A 24,053-nucleotide genomic window follows, 5' to 3' on the forward strand; every position below is an offset into this window, starting at 1 on the left:
TTCCAAATTCTGAGGGATCAGATAGGGAGAAAAAGATATGTATTTTAATCCTGTTTACAAAGGTAAAATTTACCAAGTTACTGTAAGTTACAGATAGCTTAAAAGGTAAGAGGATAATATTTCTTTAAATATGGAAAATAAAACATTAAAGAACCACTACTGTTTTAAACAAAAAGTCATAAAAATTATAGTCGTCCTCATCAGTTCATTTAAACCCATGTTAACTCTTATCCTGCTTGAATCCAATTTTTCCATTAGTGTCCTGGAGATGCTTACCCAGTTCAGTGTTACAAACTTAGTTATCAGAAAAATGTATTCTAGAATACTTGTCAGTGTCCTTTCCTGAATCTCTCTGAAGATGAAGTAATTCTGCAAAAGCACCAGAGTAAAATAAATGACTGTCTATAAATGAAAACATAATTTTTAAAATGGCCATGGTTAAAGATCTGATGAGACTTCATTTGAAAAGGAAATTTAGTTATTTCTGTGGCACATGATAATTAATAATTGGACAATAAGGGTATTGACAAATTTCTGTGAACTTCAAGCAATTCTAGAAAACCTATACTTAACATATATCCATGTATAACCTAAGCAGGCTTATTCTTTCTTATTTGACAATGCTTCCCATGTAATTTAACAAACCAAATATACCTATTTTTTTTATTGAGGAATAGTCAGTTTACAATGTTGTGTCAATTTCTGGAAACTAATTGTTTTAACATCTGTCTTTTATAAGGTGAGAGAGAAATCTTTTGAGATTTTCCAAGGACCCTCTGGAAAATCTCAAAAATAGTTTGAGGTAAAAAAGACTCCATTTAGATTTTGATTTAGGAAAGTTGTCAAGAATGTCAAAAAGTTTGAACATTTGATTAAATAGTATCACAGATCACTATGAAGCAATACTTAATTACCTATTTAACCAAAGTGACAATAAAAGATTTTTAATGCAAATACAAAATTGTGAGTAAAATGTAGCTCTCTTCATATTGAGAAGACTCAATTCTCCCATGTAATCAAAGAGCTGAAAAAGACAACGTGAGGCACAAAAATCTATTCTGGTAAGACAAAATCTTTGTTTTCCAGGCAGATTACCCAAAAGGTAAAGACATTTCACAATCTTTTATCAAGAGCAGACCAATAGTCCAAAAGACTTTTTCTTTTTATCAGAGAAAGCCAAACACTAATTTTGCACCAGTGTGCTTCTGATATTAAGGCTTATTCTTTAAAAATTTATAAACAAATCCATTCTGATCTTAGTCAGCTAAGACCACACATACAATTTCTTTCGCAAGATTCCTTTTCCTCAAACTTTCTATCCGTTCAGTTTTTTTTTCCCCTGTATTTTCCTCTTTCTCATTCTGGAACACCTACTCATTCTACTTTAGGACAAAATTACTCTTTTCCCTTAACAAAAACATGTCTTTCATACCTTTCCTTATCCAAAATACACATCCTACTTTCCTTACCTAAGTTTTGTACACTGTTGTTTCCTTTCAACCTTATTATTTCTAGTAGTTTTAATTACATATATTGATTAGCATTCTTAACCCTTAGAAACCTTAATTTCTAGTGAAACTAAGAAATAAGCAATTGTGGACTTCCTGTTATACAAACATTATATGGATTGGGATATTTATAAATATATTTCATAATTTCCAAAAGTATATTCTTTCTCACAGTAAATTTTTCAATATAATGTAACACGTTTGCTGATGGATCCAAATATCTTCAGTTCCGTTATAATAAGAAGCCAAAAGTAGTTAAACCTATGCTCAGTAGTTTAATGTAACAGTAAAATACTTATTTGAAAATGGTCTAGATATTCAGTGAATATCCATCATTAATTAGTACAACTTTAAGGTTTCAAATTACCAAACAGATTTTTGAAACTATTTTTAAGTAGACATATCATAAAACATAATTATTGTTGAAAAGTTCATATATAAACTTTTACCTTACATCTATATAATTCATCTCCTCTTAACAATTATGTTTAGATTAGTCATGAAAACTTCATGAGACAATAAACAGCTAACCATCTTCTTATGTTATTTCTCTTGCTAACAAATTGTGTAACAGAGATAACATAACTTTTAGTAAACGTGTGTAGAATAAAAGTTGCATGTTTGCCTTATATTTAATGTTGATAACTCTGAAGATATGCCTGTTTTAATTAAACCCACAAACTTTAACTAGCTTTTATTTACCAAAGATTATCCTAGATCACATGAACTTGAAAAACATTTGGGTTAGTTTCTATATTTCTGAGAGAATATTTAATTTATATAAGAGCTTATTTTTCCACAACTCAATTAAATAGACTTCTTTAAAAATTAATTTTGGCAATACCATCTGGAGGTTGAAAAATCACACATCTATAACACACATATAGGACATACATAAACATACAAACAAAAGCAAAGATTTTTACAGTTTTCATTTCTAAATTTTAGCCATGAGACAGGTACAATAATGAAAAATTTACTGGTTTATAAAAAAAACAGTTGGATCCAAATTGTTTTTCTGGCCAATGGAATAAGTTAAGGTTACCCACTCTGGTGGTTTAAGCTTTTTACTAATATTTTTGGAGAAGACTTTACATTTTTCATTCACCTAGTTTCCAAATAGCTTTTTTTATCCCTTCTGATAAGATTATCTCTCTGACATTTGCATTTCAAAGAGATGGTTCATAATTCCTAGAGAAGACTCTGGTAGAAAAATCACATCTCAGATGCACAGAGAAAGGATGTAAGTTTTCTCCAAGAAAGGATTTTTTTTTTAATGTTCTGATCTTTTATAGTATCTGTAAGCATTTTTGAGATGAATGGGGAAGGTTTAGAATTTGGTAAAAAAAAGGATAGGTGGGCTTTAAATTGCCTCTAGAGCCATATTTCTGTTCTTCAAAAGACTCAATTTATAAGACAAGTAGAACTGTTTTAAATTCCTCAAGGAATTGGATTGAAACCTGAATGATATCAAGGGGCTGACCCACCCAATCAACTACAATATCTTCAGTTTGCTTCTTTATATCATGGAGAAGATAACCAATTAAGATGGAAATCAAAAGATTCCTATGTTCTAGATTTAGAGCGGTGTGTCTTTGGAATGTTTTAGTAAGTCTATCCATAAAGACTTTAGGATGTTTTGTTTTGTTTTCTCCCCTCTGCATCCATAGTTTCATTTTAGCTTAGGGAAGAAGGCCTAAAAATGTTCCTGTCAAGCTGAATATTAGCTTCCAATTTGGGTAACTTCTGACCAAAGAGTTCCTTTTAAAGAAACATTTTCTCAAATATCTTTCAATCAAGTGCATACCTATCAAGTTACTTCAAACCAAAATCAATCAGCCTTTTATGGCTTAACCATGGACACAAACAGCACTCCCAAAGAGCGTAAAAGATGTAGTTCTCCCATGATCCAGGACCACTTGCAAAGATAATCAAAAGGAAGAAAGACCTGGACAATTTCCCTGAGAGCTGGCAACAATCAGTAGGACACTAGCCACAAATGGAGTGCAATCCACATTTCTGTCTGGTCATAGTCCTGGGGTCCCAAGCATAACAGTAGAGCTGCCTGTACATGCAAGCAATGACAACTTGTATGTCCCAATGGGAAGAATGCCAAGTCCTCAGTACATAAAATGAGAGACAGACAGGAAACCAATAGTTGTTCCTGGGAAGGAAATCATCAATAGCAAATAAGTACTCCAAAAGCATACTCACAGAAGTCTGAATTTGGGAAAGAAACATCATGAAATTTTACTTTTCCCTAACTAGACACTACAGATCAAGATCCAGGAGAGCTGACTTTGGTAAGAAATCTTATCCTTCACTGGCTTCTGTCAGTTTTCCCAGGATCCCATCTTCAGGCTCCAGAGCAAGTATCTGGGTCACCAGAAATTATAGGGGAGGAAAAATAATTTTCTCTACCCTTCTGAGTGCTTGGCTAAGATCCTTTTTGCTCTAGGGTACCTTGTAAATGAATGAACTCATCTAGGTTAAAAGCTTCTCACTGTGGTCACTGTAATTAAAGATTATCTTTGGTAAGGTTAAACCATTTGTTCAAACAAACATCGATTCTGGGCCTGTAATTTTTATACATATAGTTAGCTGGAATCTCACATGGAGGAGTCCCAGACTCTGAACTTGAAGAAACCCATTTTCTATCTTTTCGTCTTAAAATTTATTTACCTGAAGCCTCACACTGGCCCAGTCCAGTTTAAGTCAGACCTAGTTCAACTGCAGACCTGGTCTCAAAAAAGAAATACTCAAGTAAAGTCAGACTGCTCATAATGCAAAAGCTGTAGAGCTCTGATATCCAACAGGGACTTATTCATGACCTCCAGACCCAGCAAGAAAGCAGTGAGCACACTGGGATCAGCAGATGCCTACTCATGCTCATTACTCATTGCTCCCTAGGGCCATTAGCGGTCTCCTTTGGATCCTACTTGTGACACCAAGACTGTTAAAACATCTATTGAAGCATATTAAAAATTTTAAGAGTCTACCTGGTCAAACATTGATTTGAATTAAGCTGTGCCAAACTGGAAGTGATTAGAAGCACTCTACCAATAGTACCTACAGCAAAGACTTTATGGAGAAGACATGGAAGTGAAGCCCCCCCCAAAATTATTTGATTGGCTATAACTTAAGTGGTTGCATTATTTAGGAAAGCCCAGTTGGCTGCTTATAATTAGTTATTCTTAACCTTGAGGCATTTACAGTAATTGACTCTGGCTTAGGTTTTGGTTTGCTTATATAGGCTACTGAATCATAGAGTCATCTTAGTTTAATGCTTTCCTTGTTTCATTACTGAAACAGTATAGAAGGGGAATATTTCCCAATTAATTCTATGAGACCAGTATCACTCTGATATCATAACAAGACTAGGTACACTAAGAAAACTACAGGCCAGTAATTTTTATGAATACAGATGCAAAATCCTCAACAAATTACCAGCAAGTTGAATCCAACAATATATAAAAAGGATTGTATACAATGACCAAGTGGAATTTATCCCAGGAATTCAAGTTTGGTATGAGGCACAAAAATATTTCAATATAAATCACCATTTTAATATAATGAAGGCCAAAACCCACATGATCATCTCAATAGATGCATAAAAAACATTTGACAAAATCCAGCACTTTGTCATGATAAAAATATTCAACAAACTAGGAATACAAGGGAACTTCCTCAACTTGATAGAGGAAATCTACCAAAAACATGCAACTGACATCATACTGTGATGTGAAACACTAAAAATTTTCCTTCTAAGAACTGAAACAAGACAAGGATGTCTTCCATTGCTGTTTTCTAGAGGTTGTACTAGAAGTTCTGGCTAAGGCAATTAGGCAAAAATAAATAAATAAATAAATAAATAAATAGGCATCCAGTTAGGAACAGAAGAAGTAGAAAGATCTCTGTTTGAAGATAAAATAATCTTGTACATAGCAAATCCTAAGGAATTCATTAAAAAGCTATGAGAACTAACACATTAGTGGAACACTGTAGCAGGATACAATATCAATATATAAAATCAATTGTATTTCTTTACAATAAAAATTACCCATCTGAAAATGAACTGTAGAAAATGATTCCACTTATGACATCAAAAACAAAAACATTTTTAGGGATATGTTTAACAGAAGAAATTCCAGGCTTATAAATTGAAAATACAAAATGTTGTTGGGAAAAATTAAAGAAGATCTAAATAAATAAAAATAAATCCCATGTTCATGGATTGAAAAACTATGCTGTTCTAATGGCAATATTTCCTAATTGATCTACAGATTGAGTGCAATCCCTATCAAAATCCCATCTGGCTTTTATATAGGAAATGACAAGGCAATTTCTAACTCAAAGGATCCAGAATAGTCAAAGTAATCGTAGAAAGAATAACACTGGATATCTCATACTTCTTCATTTCAAAACTTACTACAAAATGACAGAAATCAAGCGTGGTACTACCTTAAGGATAGATACATAGATCAATGGAAAAGAATTAAGAGTCCAGAAGTAAACCTTCACATTTAGGGTCAACAGATTTTGGACAAATGTAACAAGACAATTCAAAAGGGTAAAGAATAGTTTTAAAACTAATAGTGATAGAACAATTGGATATCCAGATGCCAAAGATTGAATATAGACCACTACATCATACCATACACCAAAATTAGCTCAACATGGGTCATAAGTATTAGTGCAAGAGCTACAATTATAAAACTCTTAGAAGAAAACATAGGAGTAAATCTTCATGACTTTGGGTTTCACAACGTTTTCGTAGATAAGATAACAAAAGCATATGTGACAAAAGATAAGATACATTAGAAATCATCAAGATGAAAATTTCTTGTGCATCAAATAATACCACTAAGAAAGTGAAAAGGCAGCTCACATAATGGAAAAAAAATACTTGCACATCATTTATTCAGTTAGGAACTAATTGGGCTGGAGATTGAGTTCAAGCACCAACAGCCAATGATTTAATCAATTATTACCATAAACTATCCTAAATGACAGGGTTTGGGAAGCTTCCAAGTTGGAGAACACATGAATGTGCTGGGAAAGTGGTGTGCCTAGAGAGGGCATGGAAACCCTGCACTTCTTCCCCCCAGTACCTTCCCCTACGGCTCATTTAGCTGTTCCTGAGTTGTATTATTTAAAATAAACCAGTACTTGTAACTAAAGCATTTTCTTAAGTTCTATGAATTGTTCTAGTAAATTACTGAAACTGAGGAGGGGGTCATGGGAACTCCCAAATTTGTTGTCGGCCGAGCAGAAGTGTAGGTGGCCAGGGCACCCCACCTGTGGCTGGTACCTGTGGCTGGTGTCTGAAGTGGGGATATTATTATAGGACTGAGCCTTTAACCTGTGTTAGTGTCAGAATTGAATTGAACTGTAGGATACCCAGTTGGTGTTGAAGAATCATAGAACTGGGTGGTGTTCAAAAACACTGTCTTTGGTGTCAAAGTGGTGTCAGATAATACCACTCATGGTGAAAAGCAACTGAGAGGACACTGATAGATCCATTGGAGATATAGACTAAACTGTAGGTCAGCTCATTTACAGAGAGAACCTGGGAAAGAGAGCTAGGAGGAGACCTGGGAGCAGAACTAATTTCAGTCTGCAGAACAATTTACGCCTCAGGGTATTGTTGAAAACAGTAGAGCAATCAGCAGGCCAGTTGGTGTTGGAGAATCAGAAAACTGGTTGATGTTGAAAAACACACTGCCTTTGGTGTCAAAAGTGGTGTCTGATAATACTACTCATGGTGGAAAGCAATTGAGAGGACACTGATAGATCCACTGGAGATAGACTAAACTGTAGGTCAGCTCATTTAGCAGAGAGAACCTGGGAAAGAGAAAGCTAGGAGGCCTGGGAGCAGAATGAATCTTGGTCTGCAGAACAATTTATGCCTCAGGGCATTGTTGAAAACATTAGCAGGCAATTACTGGTGTTTTACAGCTATGTTTGGTCAGGGACTTAACCCTGCCAAAACCGCTGCCATCCCATTGTGACTGTGGGCATACCTAAAGCTGTGCCCACTAGGGAGCAACATAAGAGGTTTCCTCTTATGTTTGTGGGCACAGGCATTATTTGTTTAGAGACTACCTGGATTATCAAAAATAATCTAAATTATCTAAAATACTACAGCTAGTCTCTGAGCAAATCATGAAAATAACAGTAACAAGCCCCAGATGGGGAGGGGGAGCCAATACCCAGAGATGCTACAATTTGTTATCTAAAATGTCCAGTTTCCAACAAAAAATTATGAGACTTGCAAAGAAACAGGAAAGTATGACCTATATATCAGGGAAAAAAGCAGGCAACAGAAACTGCCTGTGAGAATGACCAGATGTTAAATCTAACAGATTTCAAAGTAGCCACTTTACATGCGATCACAGAACTAAAGGAAATCATGATTAGAGAAGTAAAGGAAGATATGATGACAATGTGAAGTCAATAAAGAGTTTTTTTTTTAAAAAAGAACAAATGGAAATTCAGGAATTGAAAAGTACAATAATTGAAATGAAAAATTCAACAGTAGATTTAAATTGGCAGACTAGTGAACTTGAAGGTAAACTGATAGAGATTAATCAATTTGAACAAGAGAGAGAAAAAAGGCTGAAGAAAAATGTATAGAGCCTCAGAGAAATGTGGGACACTATTAAAACACTACTTTGGCTAAAGAAATGACTGCCAATAGTAACATGAATCCAGAGGAAAGAAGTGAAGAGATTCAGAAATGATACATTAAAAGCTTAATATAACAAAAGCTGTGAACATATACTAGCTTTCCTTTCTTCTGAGTGTTTAAAATATATAAATTTACATAAAGTAATAATTATAACATTGTATTGTTGAGTTTGTAAGACGTATAGGTATAATATATATAACAATAAAAATCACAAAAGGGGGAAAAGGAATAGAGTTACATAGGAGTAATTTTCCTGTGTCTCACTAGCATTAAGTTAGTTAAAATCTGAAGCTGATTCTGGTAAGTTAATATGTATATGGCAAATGCTAGAGCAAACACTAAGGAAATAACTAAAAAATACAGTAACAATTAATGAAATTAGAAGGCAAAATTAGAAAATATTCACTTAATGCAAAAGAGAGATAGAGGAACAAAAAAAGATATGACACAGAGTAAACAAAAAGTAAAATGGCAGACATAAATCCAATTATATCAGTATTAACAGAAATGTGAATGGATTAAACTATCCAATAAAAGGCAGAGTTGTCAGACTGGATATAAAAAATAAAATCTAGTAATACGCTATCTATAAGAGACATACTTTAAATTCAAAGATACACACAGATTGAAAGTAAAAGGATAAAAAAGACATACCATACAACAACAACCACAAGAAAGCTGGAGTGGTTACAGTAATATCAGACAAAATACTTTAAAACAAAAATGTTTGTAGAGATAAAGAGGGACATTTTATAATGAAAAAAGGGTCAATCCATCAGGAAGATATAACAGTTATATATCCATCTTATAAGAGAGCATCAAATACAGGAAGAAAAATTGACAAAAATAAAGGGAAAAGTAGACAATTCAATGACAATAGTTGGAGACTTTCAATTTTTCATAATGGATAGAACAACCAAGCAGAAGATCAAAAAGAAAATAGACTTTAAAAACACTATAAACCAACCAGACCTAGACCTAACAGACCTCTATAGAAAACTCAATCCAACAACAATGTGACATACTCCAAAACAGACCATATGGACCATATGCTAGGCAGTAAAACAAACCATGATAAATTTGAAAGATTAGAAGTAATACTAAGTATGTTTTCTGCTATCGTGGAATGAAAGTAGAAAACAAAAACAGAAAGAAATTTGGTAAAATCACAAATACATGGAAATTAAACAGCACACTCCTAAATAACCAATCGATCAAAGAAGAAATCAAAAGAGAAATTTAAAAATATACTGAGATGAATGAAAATGAAGATACAACATACCAAAACTTATGGGATGCAGCTAAAGCAAGGCCTAGAGGGACATGTATTGTTGTAAATGCCTATATTTAAAAAGAAGAAAGACTTCAAATCAATAACCTAAACTTTTACCACAGGACCTCAAAAACAGAGCAAACTAAACCTAAAACAAACAGAAGGGGGGGCACAACTCAGGGGTAAAGTGTGTGCCTAGCATGCACAAGGTCCTGGGTTCAATCCCCAGTACCTCCAATATAAATAAATAAAAACCTAATTACCTCCCCCCCAAACAAAATTTAAAAATGTTAAAAAAAAGACAGAAGGAAAGAAGTGATAAAGACTAGACAGAAACTAATAAAACAGAGAATAGAAAAATGAGAGAAAATCAATAAAACCATAAGCTGATTCTCTGTAAATATCAACAAAATGGACAAACCTATAGATCGATTACCCAGGAAAAAAAGAAAGAAAACTCAAACTACTAGAGTCAGAAATGAAAGAGAGTACATTCACGCTGACTGTACAGAAATAAAAGGATTATGAAGGAATACTAAGAATAATTGTATGCCAATACGTTAAATAGCTTAGATTCAATGAACAAATTCCTAGAAAGACACAAACTACCAAAACTGACTGCAGACAAAATGGCAAATATGAATATACTTACAATAAGTAAAGATAATTAATTAGTAAACAAAAAGCTACCTAGAAGGAAAAGTCCAACTCCAGATGGCTTCACTGTTGAATTCTGCCAAACACTTAAAGAAGAATTAATACTACTTCTTCACAGACTTTTCCAAAAAATAGAAAAGGAGAGAATACTTCCTCACTTATTCTATGAGTATTATCCTGTTACCAAAACCATACAAAGACATCACATGAAAAGAAAACTACAGACTAATATCTCACGTAAATACGGATGTAAATCCATCACAAAAATATGAAAAACGGAATTACACCATGAGCAAGTGGGATTTATTCCAGGAGTGTGAGGTTGGTTTAATATCCAAAAATCAATCAATGTACAACACCATATCAATAGAATAAAACACAAAAACCACATGATAATCTGAAAGGGTACAGAAAAAGCATTTTAAAAAATCCAATGTCTTTTCATGATAAAAACACACAACACACTAGAAACTAAAGACAACGTCCTCAACCTGGCAAATGGCATCTATGAAAAATGCACAGCTAACATACTTAATGGTGAAAGATTAGATGTTTCCCCTTAAGATCAGAAACAATACCAGGATGCCTGCTCTTTTGACTTCTATTACCATTATGCTAGAGGTTCTAGCCATGGTAGCTAGGCAAGAAAAAGAAATAAAAGGCATCCAGATTGGAAAAGATAGAAGTAAAATTATCTTTTTTCACAGATTATATGATTTTATATATAAAATCCTGAAGGATCTACTAAAAAAATTACAACTAACAAATGTGTTCAGCAAGGTGGCAGGATATAATTTCAATATACAAAAATTAATTGTATTTCTATACGCTTACAATGAACAATACAAAAATGAAATTAAGAAAGCAATTCCATTTACAGTAGCATCAAAAAGAATGAAAAACTTGGTGATAAATTTAACAAAAGAAGTGAAAGAATCGTACATTAAAAATTAAGAACATTGTTGAAAGATCTAAAAATGGAAAAACATCTCATGTTCATGGATCAGAAGACTTAATTTTGTTAAAATGACAATAATCCCAAAGTGATCTACAAATTAAACGCAATCCCTATCAGAATCTCTGTGGACATCTCTGCAGAAACTGACAAGATAACTCTTAAATATTCAACATAGCACTATCATATGACACAACAATTCCACTCCTAGTTATATACACAGGAGAAACAAACACATACATCCACAAAAGCTCGTATATGAAAGTTTATAGCAGCATTATTTATAATAGCCAAAAGGTGAAAACATTCCAAACGTCCATCCACTAATGAATGGATTTTAAAATGTGGTATATCCAGATGATGAAGTATTATTTGGCTAAAAAAACAATAAAGTACCGATACATGCTACAACATGTATGGACCTTGAAAACATTTCGCTAACTGAAAGAAGTCAGTCACATATTACATGATTCCATTTATATGAAAGGTCTAGAATAGGCAAATCCATAGAGACAGGAAGTAGAAGAGTCGTTTCCTAGGGTTGCGGAAGATGAGGGGGATGTAAGGTGATAGCTAAAGGGCACGGGCTTTCATTCTGAGATGATAAGAATATTCTAATACTGACTGTGATGATGGTTATACATTATCTGTGAATATACTAAGAACCACTGAACTGTATACTTTCAATGGGTAAATTGTATGATGTGAAACATATCTCAATGAAACTGTTAAAAAAAAAAAGAAAAAAATGGGCCATCATTACAGATACTCCAAACATTTAAAGGATAGTATGGGAATATTATGAACATTATATCAATAAACTCGATAACATATATAAAACTGTTAAATTCCCTGAAAGACAGAAATAAATTACTCAAAAAATAAATTAAACTCACTCAAAAAATAAATTAAAAACCTGAACAGAAGAGTGTTTTTTTAACCACTAGGTCTCTAAAACAAAATAAAGCCTCCAATTCATAAGCATATCTAATTTCTATGGTATAATTTCAAACTATCAATGGGACATCACTGAATAAAGATTTGTTAAGAGATTATAACAATCAGCTCTCATTAGCTGGTACAAGCTAGTTCCAGCATGCCACTGCCTATATCTATAAAAGAAAATTAATTTGTTATTAAAAGCCTTCCAAGAAAAATCCAGGCCCAGAAGTCTTCACTAGTGAATTCTATCGAACATTCAAGGATGAAATAATACCAATTTTAAACTGACTCTTTCAGAAAGTAGAGGAAGCGGTCTCCTCTATATAATGAGGCCAGAATTACTCTGATACTAAACAAAAACATTACAAGAAATCTAAGACCAATATACCTCATGAACATAAATGCAAAAATTCTTTTAAACTTGGGAAACTAAATCCAGCTATATATAAGAAGTATAATGAATACATAATGACCAAGTGAGATTTCTCCAAGGAATGCAGTTTGTTGAGCACTCAAAAGTCAATGCAACTCAATATACTAACATCAATATACTAAAGAAGAAAAATTATGACCATTTCAATAGATACAGAAAAGGCATTTGATAAAAAACAATACCCTCTTATGACAAAATCTCTTAGGAAATTATGAATAAAAAAGAAATTCCTCAGCCTGAAATAAGGCATTTATGAAAAAACTACAGCTGTCATCATACTTAATAGTGAAAGACTGAATCCTTTCCTCCTATGATAGAAACAATGCAAGGATGTCTGTTCTCACTACTGCTGTTTAACACTGTACTGGAAATCCCAGTTAGTGCAATAAGGCAAGGGGAAAAAAGCAGGTAGATGGGAAAAGAAGTAGAACTGTCTTTATTTGCAGGAATATTACAAGCATGTACATAGAATGCCCTAAGAAGCTATAAAAAGTTATTGGAGATGATAAGTGAATTTAGTATGGCCTCAGAAAAAGGTCAATATACAAAAATTAAGTATATATCTTATATACTAGAAATAAACTATTACAAAATGAAAATACTTAAATACCATTTGCAATGGCATCAAAAAATGCAAAGTAAATAGGGATAAATTTTATGAAATATATGAAGAGTTGTACACTGAAAACTACAATACATTGCTGAGAGTTATCATGGAAGACCTAAAAAATGACAAAGTATACCATGTTCACATATCAGAGGACTCAATATTGTCAAAGTGGCAATTCTCCCAGATCTGGATATTCAGCATAATTCCAAATAAGATCCCAGCTGGCTTTTCTGGTGTGAAAATTGACAGGCTGATTCTAAAATCGGTAAGGAAATGCACAGGATCTGCAGCAGTCAAAATAATCTTGAAAAAGAATAATATCAGAGGACTGACAATAGCTGACTTTGAGCCTTCCCATAAAACTGTAGTAATGAAGACAGCATGGTATTGGCAAAAGGACAGGAGAGGATATACGCAGTATCTTGCTGTCCTGTTTGTACGTTGCATTCCTCATGCCCCACAAGTACAAAATTCCAGTGGACCCCTGATGAATGGGAGCTTAGCAAGTAAATGGTAAGCGCATATCTTCTATGACTGCTGATAGCCAAGAAGGCCACCCTTTCGGTTCCACTCAGAACTTACTCCCAACACACAGTCACAATCTAAGAAACACAAATGATCACGAAACCCAATCATATGATATATGTTACTTCTCTGTATTTGCCAATCACTTAAAATTGAAAATGATGACAAAGAAGGAAAGATAGAGCAACCCACAGTCCCTTTTCCTTTCAGTCCCTCTGTAGACTGTGCACGTGTGCAAGTACTAAGAAGTAATATAAAAACAGTTGAGTCAACAAACAAGATTATACTGTATAGCACAGGGAAATATATACAAGATCTTGTGGTAGCTCACAGCGAAAAAAATTTGACAATGAATATAGGTATGTTCATGTATAACTGAAACATTGTGCTCTACACTGGAATTTGACACAACATTGTAAAATGATTATAACTCAATAAAAAAAAGTTTAAAAAAACAGTTTAGTCAATTTTGTGCAGCATTTCCACTCTTCCGGTAAGAAGTAAATACATATGCATATACGAGGTACAAAATACGAACTGCAATCTTCGTGATTCTACATATGAGTCAAATGCTCTTGTACTGGCATTTAAAACTGGCATTACGCAATATAAAGATGGACTATATAATTTATGCTAATAGTTAAAAACTAACTTTCCTTTACTTAGAACATTAAATAATAAATGAAAAGCACCATGTCAAGGTCAACATTAGTAATCATAAATCATACTGATAGCAGGTATCCTTGATATGATGTGATGAAATGGCACTCTATTCCGTGATCTTGCTCCCCAAAATCCATAACCCCAGTTTAAACAAGAGGAAAACACCAGACAAATCCCAATAGACAGGCATTCTACAAATACATGACTAGCACTCATAATTGTAAAGGTCATCAAAATCAGAAAAAGTCTGAGAAACTGTCACAGCCAAGAGGAGCCTAAGTGTTAGAGCAGGCTGGTAGCTGTTTATGAGCAGAGAAAGGGGGACACAGACCAAACGGCAAGAATTGAGCAAAAAGGTGGGGCCTGGGCCAAATGCAGGAAACCATACAAAACCATACATCATATAAACAACAGGGGGCCCTGGGCAGAGAACTTCTAGGCTGACAAGTGATCACACATTTTGGGGTGACAAGTGGCCTGGCGGCCTACAAAGACAGGTGAGAAAAGGCAGGAATCTCCAGTGTCTGAATGTAACCTTTGGCTCATTATGCCCTCATTTCAATAAAGTTAGTCTTGCAGATTAGAAGTACCCATCATGCACCAACGCCATGACAATTCTGATCCTGACTAAATAAGGACAAAAATCCCTCCTCCCTTCGGGAAGGTGCAACTGGAATAAAAATCAGGGGATATGACCCCAAACCCTTCCCTCCCCGATGAATATTTCACCCATTCATTTTCACACCCTATGTAAACAACTTGCCAAAGAAACTCAGGGCAGCTGCTCACCTGAGCCAGCCTGCTCTTCTCTTGAGCGTATACTGTCTATTCCTTAATAAGTCCCCACTTTACTTTCGTAACCTCTGTGTCTTGTCTGAATTCTTTCTGCAAAGAGACAAGAACCTAATCACCGGCAACATAAAACACAGCAACTAAAAACTGTGTGGTGTTCTAGATGGAATCCATGAGTAGAAAAAGGGCATTAAGTAAAAACAAAGGAAATTTGAATAAAGCGTAGACTTTAGTTAATGACAATGTACCAATATTGATTCACTAATTACAACAAATGTACCATACTAATGTAAGATGCTCCTAGGTATGGGGTAGGTGGGAATTCTCCATAGTATCTTCTCAATTTCTCTGTAAGTCAAAGTCTGTTCTAAAAAATGAAGTCTACTAAAAAGAAAGTCAAAAGAGAGACCACAGGAAAAAGGAAAGCTTTATATTTTAGTATTTTTAATTGCACTTTTTCCCTTGTTTTTTGAACAAGGGGCTTTACACTGGGTCCTGCAAATTACATAGCCTAACCTACCTCTGCCCCAACCACTGTCCCCCAAACCTCAGACTAGGGATGTACTGGGTCTTTTCAAGAGTCCCTAGGCCAAGAGCGGGTAAGGCTGTGAGCATGCTGGGGCCCCTCAGGGAAGACCAGCATGGGAAGAGTTCTGTGCTCTGAGCTCATCTGGATTCTGGGAAAGGTAGCAGCAGCCAGTCTGGAGAGGCACCCGTCCCCTCAACTCAGGCCAAATGCCGTTCCTAAGAGAAGCCCCTTCTCACTGTCCTGTGCATCCTAGAGCTGGAAGGGACCCCGTTCATGGTTCTACCACAGCCCGTCCCCCTACATTCCAGCGAGGAGGACGACACAGACAGAGGCAAGGAGAGGGTAGAGGCTCCCAGGCTGCAGAGCCCTCCAGCCGATGACAGCACGAGTCCTGCCCAGCCCACAGCCTGGTCCTGCCTCTCTTCAGCCCAGGTCTAGGCCTGCCGTCTCCGTCCCCGAGAGTTTGCCAGCAGCCTAAGTTGCCAGCCCACCTTTCCTCAGAGCCCCTTCCTCGTTTCTCTGGCCATATGCAGGGTGTGTGTGTCTAGGCTCGGACAGGATGAGGCAGGAAAGAGAGGCTCCTGTCACTGCCTTCCCCACTTGGCTACTTTTCCCGGGGCGCTGGTAGGGGAAGGCGAGCCGCCCAGGGCAGCAGGTCTGGAGATCAAACTGCTGCCACGGGTGTCATTAGGAAAGAATGCAGAGGCGGTAGCAGCAGGGGGAACCTCTGGGCTGGAGAGGGCAGAACTCCTCAGCTCCCGTCCAGGCAGACAGGCCCTGCAAAGGGAAACCAGACCTCCAAGGAGTCCGTGCTGGAGAGGCGCGCAGAGGGAGGGGGCTGTGTTTCTGCCACAGAAGTGCAGCCTCAGCAGGGAACAGGAATCTCTGAACCAGAAACGCACGCTGGGCTTCCCTAGCTCCCCCAGAGAAAGGCCACGCCCCCGGACACTGTTGTCATGGCGGCAGCTGCCAGGGGCTGCCCTGCCTGTCTACGGGTAAACATGGTTGGAGCCTACTGTCTAGTAGCAGTTTTACAAAGTGCTTAAAATTTCAGTCTCTACTGTTGCACTGTTAGGGTTTAAATCCTGCCTCTGCTCCTCACTATCATCTGTTTCTATGGGAACAATGTGTAATCTCCCAGAGCCTTACTTATCTCACCTTTAAAATGGAGTTCCTTAGATTTAAACCCTCACAGCAGTGGGGGTTTAACCCACACAGACCCTAAATGAGAAGTAGCAAATCAAATCCATCAGAAGTATTATTTCACTGTCCCCACCCCTGTCACACACACATGCAGACAAGTAGCAGACCACATTCCTCTGTAACAAATGGTTGTCACCGTGGCAGAACTCCCTTCACCTTGTTCTCTCTTGAGAGCCCTTTCTCTCAGGGAACCCCAAATGAGCTACTGTCAGGCACAGACTTATAGCCAATACAAAGACTCTGTCTTCATTCCTTCCTTTTGGTTCTAATTCCCCATACGTCCCTTGTCTGCCCACCCATGTTTACCAAGTTCTCACCAAGGGTTAATTTATACCGGTTCAGGAGCTTTCAGGGGCAATTGTGTCTTCTATCAGCAGCAGCAGCAGAAGGTAATTTCACCCTAAGAAGTCACACTGAGAGAGGAAAGGAGGGGAGCTGGCATTCTAGGGCACACTCCTGGCTGCCACACCCAACAGGGAGAAGGAATTTCTTCATCTGGAGTCAGAGCTCTTGGCTGAGATCTCCCCTAGATCTTTCCTGAACTTGCTGAATTTATCACCCACTTAGTACTAATGGTATGTTTTAAATTAATATTTTGTAATTAATGTACGACAGAACCTGGATTCAAAAAATGAGACAGTGAATCTAACAAGACAACATTTAACCCAGAAAAACAGAAGCTCCTGCACTTGGGTTAAAACTAAACTGACTTACAGAAGTGCATTAACAGGGATTTGGGAGTTTCAATTGACTGCAACTTAAAGTGGATTCAACTGTGTGATATGGCGTCCACAAAATCTACTCTGATCTTCAGATGCATCTATAGATGTATAGTGGCTATCTAGAATGAAGGGTATAGTAAGATCACTCCATTCTATACGAGGCAGAATATTCAGTATTTTCAGAGACACTTACAAATTCAGGAGCATACAGGATGATAAGCGACTTTGAACAAATATTATCACATCGGAAATAACTGAAATAACTAGGGAGGTGAAGTTAAGCCTTAAAAAATAGTCTTGGTGAGAAAATCATTGTTTAAGAATTATATGAGCCAGCATATTAAAAGTGCTTAGTACAATGTGTGGCATACATGCTCAATTAATGTTAATAATAAAAGAATGATAACTAGTAGTATTATTAGTACTACATCATACTATTATTGTTACCGTTATTATAGTTAACGCTTATAGAGTGCTTTCTATGTGCTATGCACTACTCCAGGTCCTTTATGTATACTGACTCATTTATTTCTCTCACCAATTCTGTAATGTAGGTATGTCTCCAATTTTGCAGATGAGGAAGTAGAGTCACAGAAGGGTTAAGTACATTGCCCAGTGTGTCTCACAGATGAGCAGGGGAAAGAATCGGAACATTAACTTTGGCAGTGTCAAACTGTCAAGGGTAAAGGGCACTTTTGTTATTTTATACTTGCTTTGTAGCACTCCAAAGGGCAGAACCAGGACCAAGGTGTATAAATTACTGGGAGGCAGTTTCCAGCTCAACGAAAGCGGTGGGGGCGGAGAGGCGGGGACACTGAATGCTTAGAACGGTCTGAAATTTCAATGGGATGAGTTCTTCATCACAGGTAGTGCGTTCTCCATCACAGGATATAAGGAAAAGAGGACAGACGTGAAGAATGAATGAATGGGGCTCCTCTTAGAAAGAAACCATACAAATGAAGAAGCCAACCCTTGGTGAAAAGAATAAAGAAGGTATAGTGAAATTTGGCTTAAAAGACACACATCAGTGAAAAACTGAAAAGTAAAAGTTATGGAAAAAATACACAGATAAACTAATTATCTGTCTTGCTGCTATCCCAACACAAAGTAAATTAGATGTTGGAGAAAAGCGACCAAAAACATTTAAAATGGGAAATTCCACATATGAATTTGTTTGGAAACTTACTAGACATCCCAGGATCCTCACAGATTTGATGTTCACCCTGAAAGTGTAAAATACAGAGAGGAGAGATATAGTCTGCTCTATGGAAGAAAGGGCACCTGCATGAGAAAGTAGCATCCAGGCTGATATGAGATGCAGACACGAAGCTGAAGATCACAAAACACCATTAGATCCAAGAGTACATCCTCGTAATAACAACTGAGTATGTTAGCACGACTTCAGTCTTGCTGCTCCGTGTGTGGTCCATAGAATTACTGCATTACTGCATAGTTTAATAAGAATGTCCTCTGTGCTGAATCTATCTTTTGGGGTTTAGCAGTCCCAGGACCCAAATATTTGCTGATTTAATGAATTAATATAAACTTCCTCAACCAGCAACACCAGGAGGTTGCTGGTTAAAGATATAGAGTCCCAGCAAAATCTTGTTCTTCTATTATAAATAATAATTACTGACTAGTATATATACATAGTACATATGTCATATAAATACACGTGTATACATATATGTATAACGCCATGCTTTCCACCAAAAATGCTCCCATTTCAGAAAATAAATACTATTAAACTATTTGTACTTAGATGCAAAAATGTGTATTTTGATTTATGAAAATCAAAGTACTCAGCCTTTTTAGATGTATGTACTTTACAAACTTTATTCTTTCCAGAGTTCTAGAACTGAATGTTTATCAATTTGACTGGAGCTTCCATTTGTGATTTAGGTCTGGGGACTCAAAAAAAATCGTTAAGTCATGGAAAAGTGAAAGTTTACCTCCCATGAAATGACAAGAGATGATAACCATGCTGATAGAGCCTAAACGGACACGATGGAGTTATAAATGTGGATTAAAACTGGAAGAGGTAGCGTATGACAGTGACTCATTAAGGAGAAATAGTCAAATTTCAGTTCAGGATCTGAACTGTAGGGGAAATAATGGGCCTTGGTAGCTGATGACAGAATAAGGGAGAGAGGCGTTATCAGCGGAGGAGGCAGAGAAGAAGAGGCAACAACCCTCAAGACTGGATGCTGATCGTCTCTGGCAACCAGGAAAAGACAAATATAAACAAAGAAAGGTGAGTGACAACGTCTGGTGTGTTGGGGGTCAGGAAATATTGGCTGGTTGCTGCAGCACGGCCGCCGGTCAAAGTGGTAACTGGGGATCTGAGCTCGGCGGTGACGTGCGGCCCTCACGTGACCAGAGCCTGTGTCTGCCCAAGTCCCTCTCGTCTTGGTCCTTTTTGCCTGTCCAGACACCATCTGCCTATTGCCCTTTGGTCGAGGGGAAAAGCAGAAGGAAGTAAGTCCCCTTCGTCCTCTTAAATCGGTATGAGTGTCAGTGCTGCCCAGTCACCCCTGGGATTGAGATGGCACAGAGTCCAGGCCTTTCCCTATGCCCAGCCCCGCCCCCTGCGCCCAATTTCGGTGCAGAAAATGGTGGTCTAGGGGGTGGGGTGGGGAAGTGAGAGGACCCCCGGGAGGGAAACACGGACACCTATAAATAGTTTCTAAGTAGTCCTTCGCTTCCACTTGTCGCCTGAAAAGAAATGACTAGCACTGCGGGGTGGGGTGGGGGTTGGGGGCTTGGAGGACGCAGCGGCAGATGGGGTAGGGAGGAGGGGTACACGGGGGCCGGCGTGGGGGCGGCGGCTGCTGCCCAGAAAAGGGGCGTGTGTGTCAGTCCTTCCCTCCTTCCCGCTCCCCGCCCCTACCCTGTCTCGGCGTCTGTCTGCAGGTCACAGCGGGGCACCTCGAGGAGGGGACGCCTAGGAGCCAGCCGCCAGGAGAGGTCCAGGTCGGGGAAGGGGTGGGCCGCGTGGGGCGCCAGGGAGGGCGCGGGAGGGAGCCGGGGCCGCCGCACCACCGGCCCGCCCCGCCCCTGCCGCTGCGGGAGAGGCCTGCGTGGCAAGGCCTGCCGGGAAAGTGGTGGGCTTTCTGAAGGAGGGGGCGAGGAGGTGGGGGCGGGGACCAGACGCGGCGGGGGGTTGGGGGCCGGAGGGACCCTCGGCCAGCGTAAGTTGGGGGACCCGAGCCCAGAGTCGGGGAAAGGCAGGTATTGGAACCAGTGGGCGGGGTTTTGGTCCGGACACCGAGTATTCTGACTCGCCTCTGCCTTTCTTGTCTCCTATGAATAACTGTGCTTAAAAAGACCACCCTGAACATGGAAAAAGCCTGCAAAGAGCCTGAAGAGCAGCCACAGAGCTCGCCCAAGACGGATGAGGAACAGACTGCTGAAGAGCAGTCTCCCGAAAAGACGTCTACGGAGGAGCCGTCTTCGGAGGAGCAATCCTCGGAGGAGGAGTTCTTTCCCGAGGAACTCCTTCCTGAGCTCCTTCCTGAGATGCTCGTGTCCGAGGAGCGCCCTCCTCAGGAGCGCCTGTCTAGGAAGGACCTGTTTGAGGAGCGTCCTCCCATGGAGCAGCCTCCTTGCGGAGTGGGCAAACATAAGCTAGAGGAAGGCAGCTTTAAAGAAAGGCTGGCTCGCTCTCGCCCGCAGTTCAGAGGGGACATACATGGCAGAAATTTAAGCAACGAGGAGATGATAAAGGTCGCAGAGGAGATGGAAGAGATGAAGAGGGTACGAAACAAATTGATGATCATGCATTGGAAGGCAAGACGGAACCGCCCTTACCCTATTTAATGTGTTTGGCCTTTAATTCAGTTTTGCCGGCTTTAAGTATTATCACCTGAACTGTGTTTGCATTTTCTCATATACCTTACCCCATCTTCCTAATTTTGACTTTTTGTGTGGCTTTATTTGAGCTGTTTCGCCTGTAACTGGGTAAAACTGCCCCCCTCATCTGCAAGTCCCCCTCTTTCAATCATGAGTCTTCTCCATTTTGCATGGAAAGATGTACATTAAATATTGTGAAGTAACAAAAGCAATTTTCAAAAAGTATATGTAGTATCCCATTTTTGTAAAAAATGTATATTTATATATTAATATGCAAAGAAAACTGAAACTATATACTTCCGAGGCGTAACAGTGGTTTCTGTGTGGTAAGATAATAGGTGATTTCTTTTTCATTTTTGTTTCACCTGAATTTCTCATTTTTTCAAGATGAATGCATTTTACATATGTTGCAAAAAAAAACCAATGGGAAAATTGTAAAGCAATTTAAACTGTCAATCAGCTTATAAAGCACTTAATAAATACTTGTTAGAACTTTAAAAAAGAAAAGTAAATCCCATGTTTTTTTTCTGAATCTGTTAGGCAGAAATATAAACCAGGTACTTACTATATTTGTTTAAGGGTCATTCTTTTCCCATTTAAATAGGAATCATACTTGACTTACAGGGCTGCTGCGGAACCAAACGAGGTAAAGATTGTGTGAGCTGTATTTTTCCCCCACTTGCACACGCTGGACCCCAACCCCTATAGATTCCCTTCAAATACAGGGGGTAGTACCCAAAGGAGGTCTGGTTTGTGCTCACAAATCCTGTGCGATTCCAGGTGAGTGCCACATTCTGTTCATGTCCTGCTATTCTCTTCCCTTGGATACCGCCATGTCTGCTGGGCACAGCTGCTCCTTGTCCTGGGTCCTGCTCCTTCCACTGCCCCCCATCACAGCTAAAGTGCCAAAGTCCTCCTGGAGCAAAGCTCCAGATTGCTTTGGAGCCCCTCCCTGCTGGGCCAAATCTGAACTGTCTCCTGCAGACCCACTAAATCTGCTTTTCTGTGTATTTGCACACAAGCTGGAGAGCCACTGCTATCTATATACAATATACTCCTGGTTTCAGTAAGAATAAACCACAACATAAATAGAAGTACAGATGATTGTATCAGAATTAAAGAAGTGAAACTCTTGTCCAACTGTATTTTTAAACAAGAATATAAAAACCTCATAATTTTACTACATAAAATTTAATTTTTTTGCAGCAAAGCAAGACCATACAGACAATAAAAACCTGAGAGATGACAAAACAGCAAGACATATTTTCCATGATTGACATTATATAATGCCTTACATGATTTCCTTCCAGTATGAGTAAAATACATTAGAAATAAATTCAGAGTTCTCCTTTGGTAATCAGTCCACAAAACGGTAAGCCAGTCCTATGTACTTAATTTTTTTTTCACTGTGTGATGCCATTTGCGGGGGGGGGGGCAGGAGGGATCTTCATGTCTCCAGACCATTCTTGAAGGTTATGGCAGCCTGATGGATGCTGGTAAGGCTGGATTCTGGCTGGAGTGAGATGAAGGTCCAGGTTCTCCCTGTGCCAGTTTTATGGGACAGGATGCATCCAGCCACCTGGCGCTCTGAGGGGTGGTGCTGGGGCAGGACATGGAAGGGCTCCCTCCAGCCACACCTCTCTCCAGGGTGGTCTGACTTTGGTTTCTCTGCTCCAGCCTGCAGCAGACTCCAGACTCTTCTCAGCTGATAGCTGGGCTCTCCTGGACATACATACCTGGAGGGCGACGACTGTCCTATTGCAGGTCAGAGCACTCTGCCTCTCTTTCCTTTTCCCTTTCTCTTTTGGACAACCTTTTGTAGGGGAGGAGATAAGGCCCCAAGGATTCCCAACTGGAAACACTGGTTGGGACAGTCTTTGAGCCAGCAGATGTCTGACCTGGGCCTGACCAGGGAACTTGGGGCTGAAGCAGAAGGGGCTGGCCTTCTGTCAGAGTCCAGAGAAGGAGCCCCCCACCAAATTGGGGTTAGACCTCAGACAAGCCCTCACCCATCCCTCTCCCACTCACCTTGCTCAGATTCCCAGAAGGGCCTCGGACATGTCCCGGCCTGTTTGGATGGTTCTGTGGTGACTTGAGCTGTGTGTGTGCCTGGGGCAGCGCTTGTAATGTCTGCGTCAGCCCAGGCCCAGGGGCACAGGGGACCTCGAGTAAAGGGAGCTTCAAAGGCACATGGTCTTACAGCTCGGGAGAAAAGGGGTGTCACCTCCTGTGTGAACACCCCATGAACTGCAGGCCTAGCCCACGACTTGCGGGTCAGGGCCTTCAGGCTGTGGGTTGGTGTGAAGATGCTTTTGGAGGCATTGATGGTGGGGGGTCACCAGCAACCAGAACCTAGGTCTCTTGGCCCCTCACTGCTTCCTTGCCACACAGAAAGCTGGTATCCCCGTTACGTGTCTAAGAAGCTATTTGCCTGGTCAACTCCAGAGCAGAAAGCACTGAGGGTCTAGGACCCTGGCGAGAGCCGTGTGCTAAGCAGGATGCACAGGCTCTTAGGAGACAGTGCATGGGAGTGGGAGCGCCCCCTGTTGAGAGAGGGTAGAAGGATCAGGTTCAGGGTCCTTGCAAAATGCCCAGACTCTTCCTTCCCTTATTCAGAAATATAATCTAAACTCAATTATTTTTACAAATGAGGAATATTATACATATAAATAAGATGTAGACCCTCTGCTCTAACTCA

At 38.9% G+C, this 24,053-nt stretch overlaps 2 protein-coding genes across 6 annotated transcripts in view; one reads left to right on the top strand and one right to left on the bottom strand.

The window, feature by feature from the left end:
* LOC140691810 (uncharacterized) overlaps positions 1–20,844 on the bottom strand; it is a 46,692-nt gene extending 25,848 nt beyond the window's left edge. The window contains exon 1 of the mRNA XM_072955945.1: positions 20,394–20,844. Within this exon, the coding sequence (XP_072812046.1) occupies positions 20,394–20,844 (451 nt within the window). The remainder of the gene's footprint in view (positions 1–20,393) is intronic.
* TCEAL1 (transcription elongation factor A like 1) lies at positions 19,623–21,779 on the top strand. Of its 5 annotated transcripts, XM_072955746.1 has the most exons (4): positions 19,637–19,757; positions 19,884–19,981; positions 20,417–20,476; positions 20,831–21,779. In XM_072955746.1, exon 4 carries the CDS (start codon positions 20,843–20,845, stop codon positions 21,320–21,322), a length of 480 nt encoding a protein of 159 aa, XP_072811847.1. In that variant the 5' UTR covers positions 19,637–19,757; positions 19,884–19,981; positions 20,417–20,476; positions 20,831–20,842; the 3' UTR covers positions 21,323–21,779. The 5 variants fall into 5 exon arrangements, with proteins under 5 accessions (XP_072811849.1, XP_072811847.1, XP_072811850.1 ...); XM_072955748.1 differs by lacking the exon at positions 19,884–19,981 and having other exon boundaries at positions 19,623–19,757; XM_072955749.1 differs by lacking the exon at positions 19,637–19,757 and having other exon boundaries at positions 19,800–19,981; positions 20,417–20,470.
* The last annotated feature ends 2,274 nt before the right edge of the window (positions 21,780–24,053 follow it).

Source organism: Vicugna pacos, chromosome X (assembly GCF_048564905.1).
Source record: "Vicugna pacos chromosome X, VicPac4, whole genome shotgun sequence".
Lineage (NCBI taxonomy): Eukaryota > Metazoa > Chordata > Mammalia > Artiodactyla > Camelidae > Vicugna > Vicugna pacos.

Coding starts and splice junctions, on each gene's coding strand:
- TCEAL1 (XM_072955748.1), top strand. CDS start 20,843: ATGGAAAAAGCCTGCAAAGAGCCTGAAGAGCAGCCACAGAGCTCGCCC.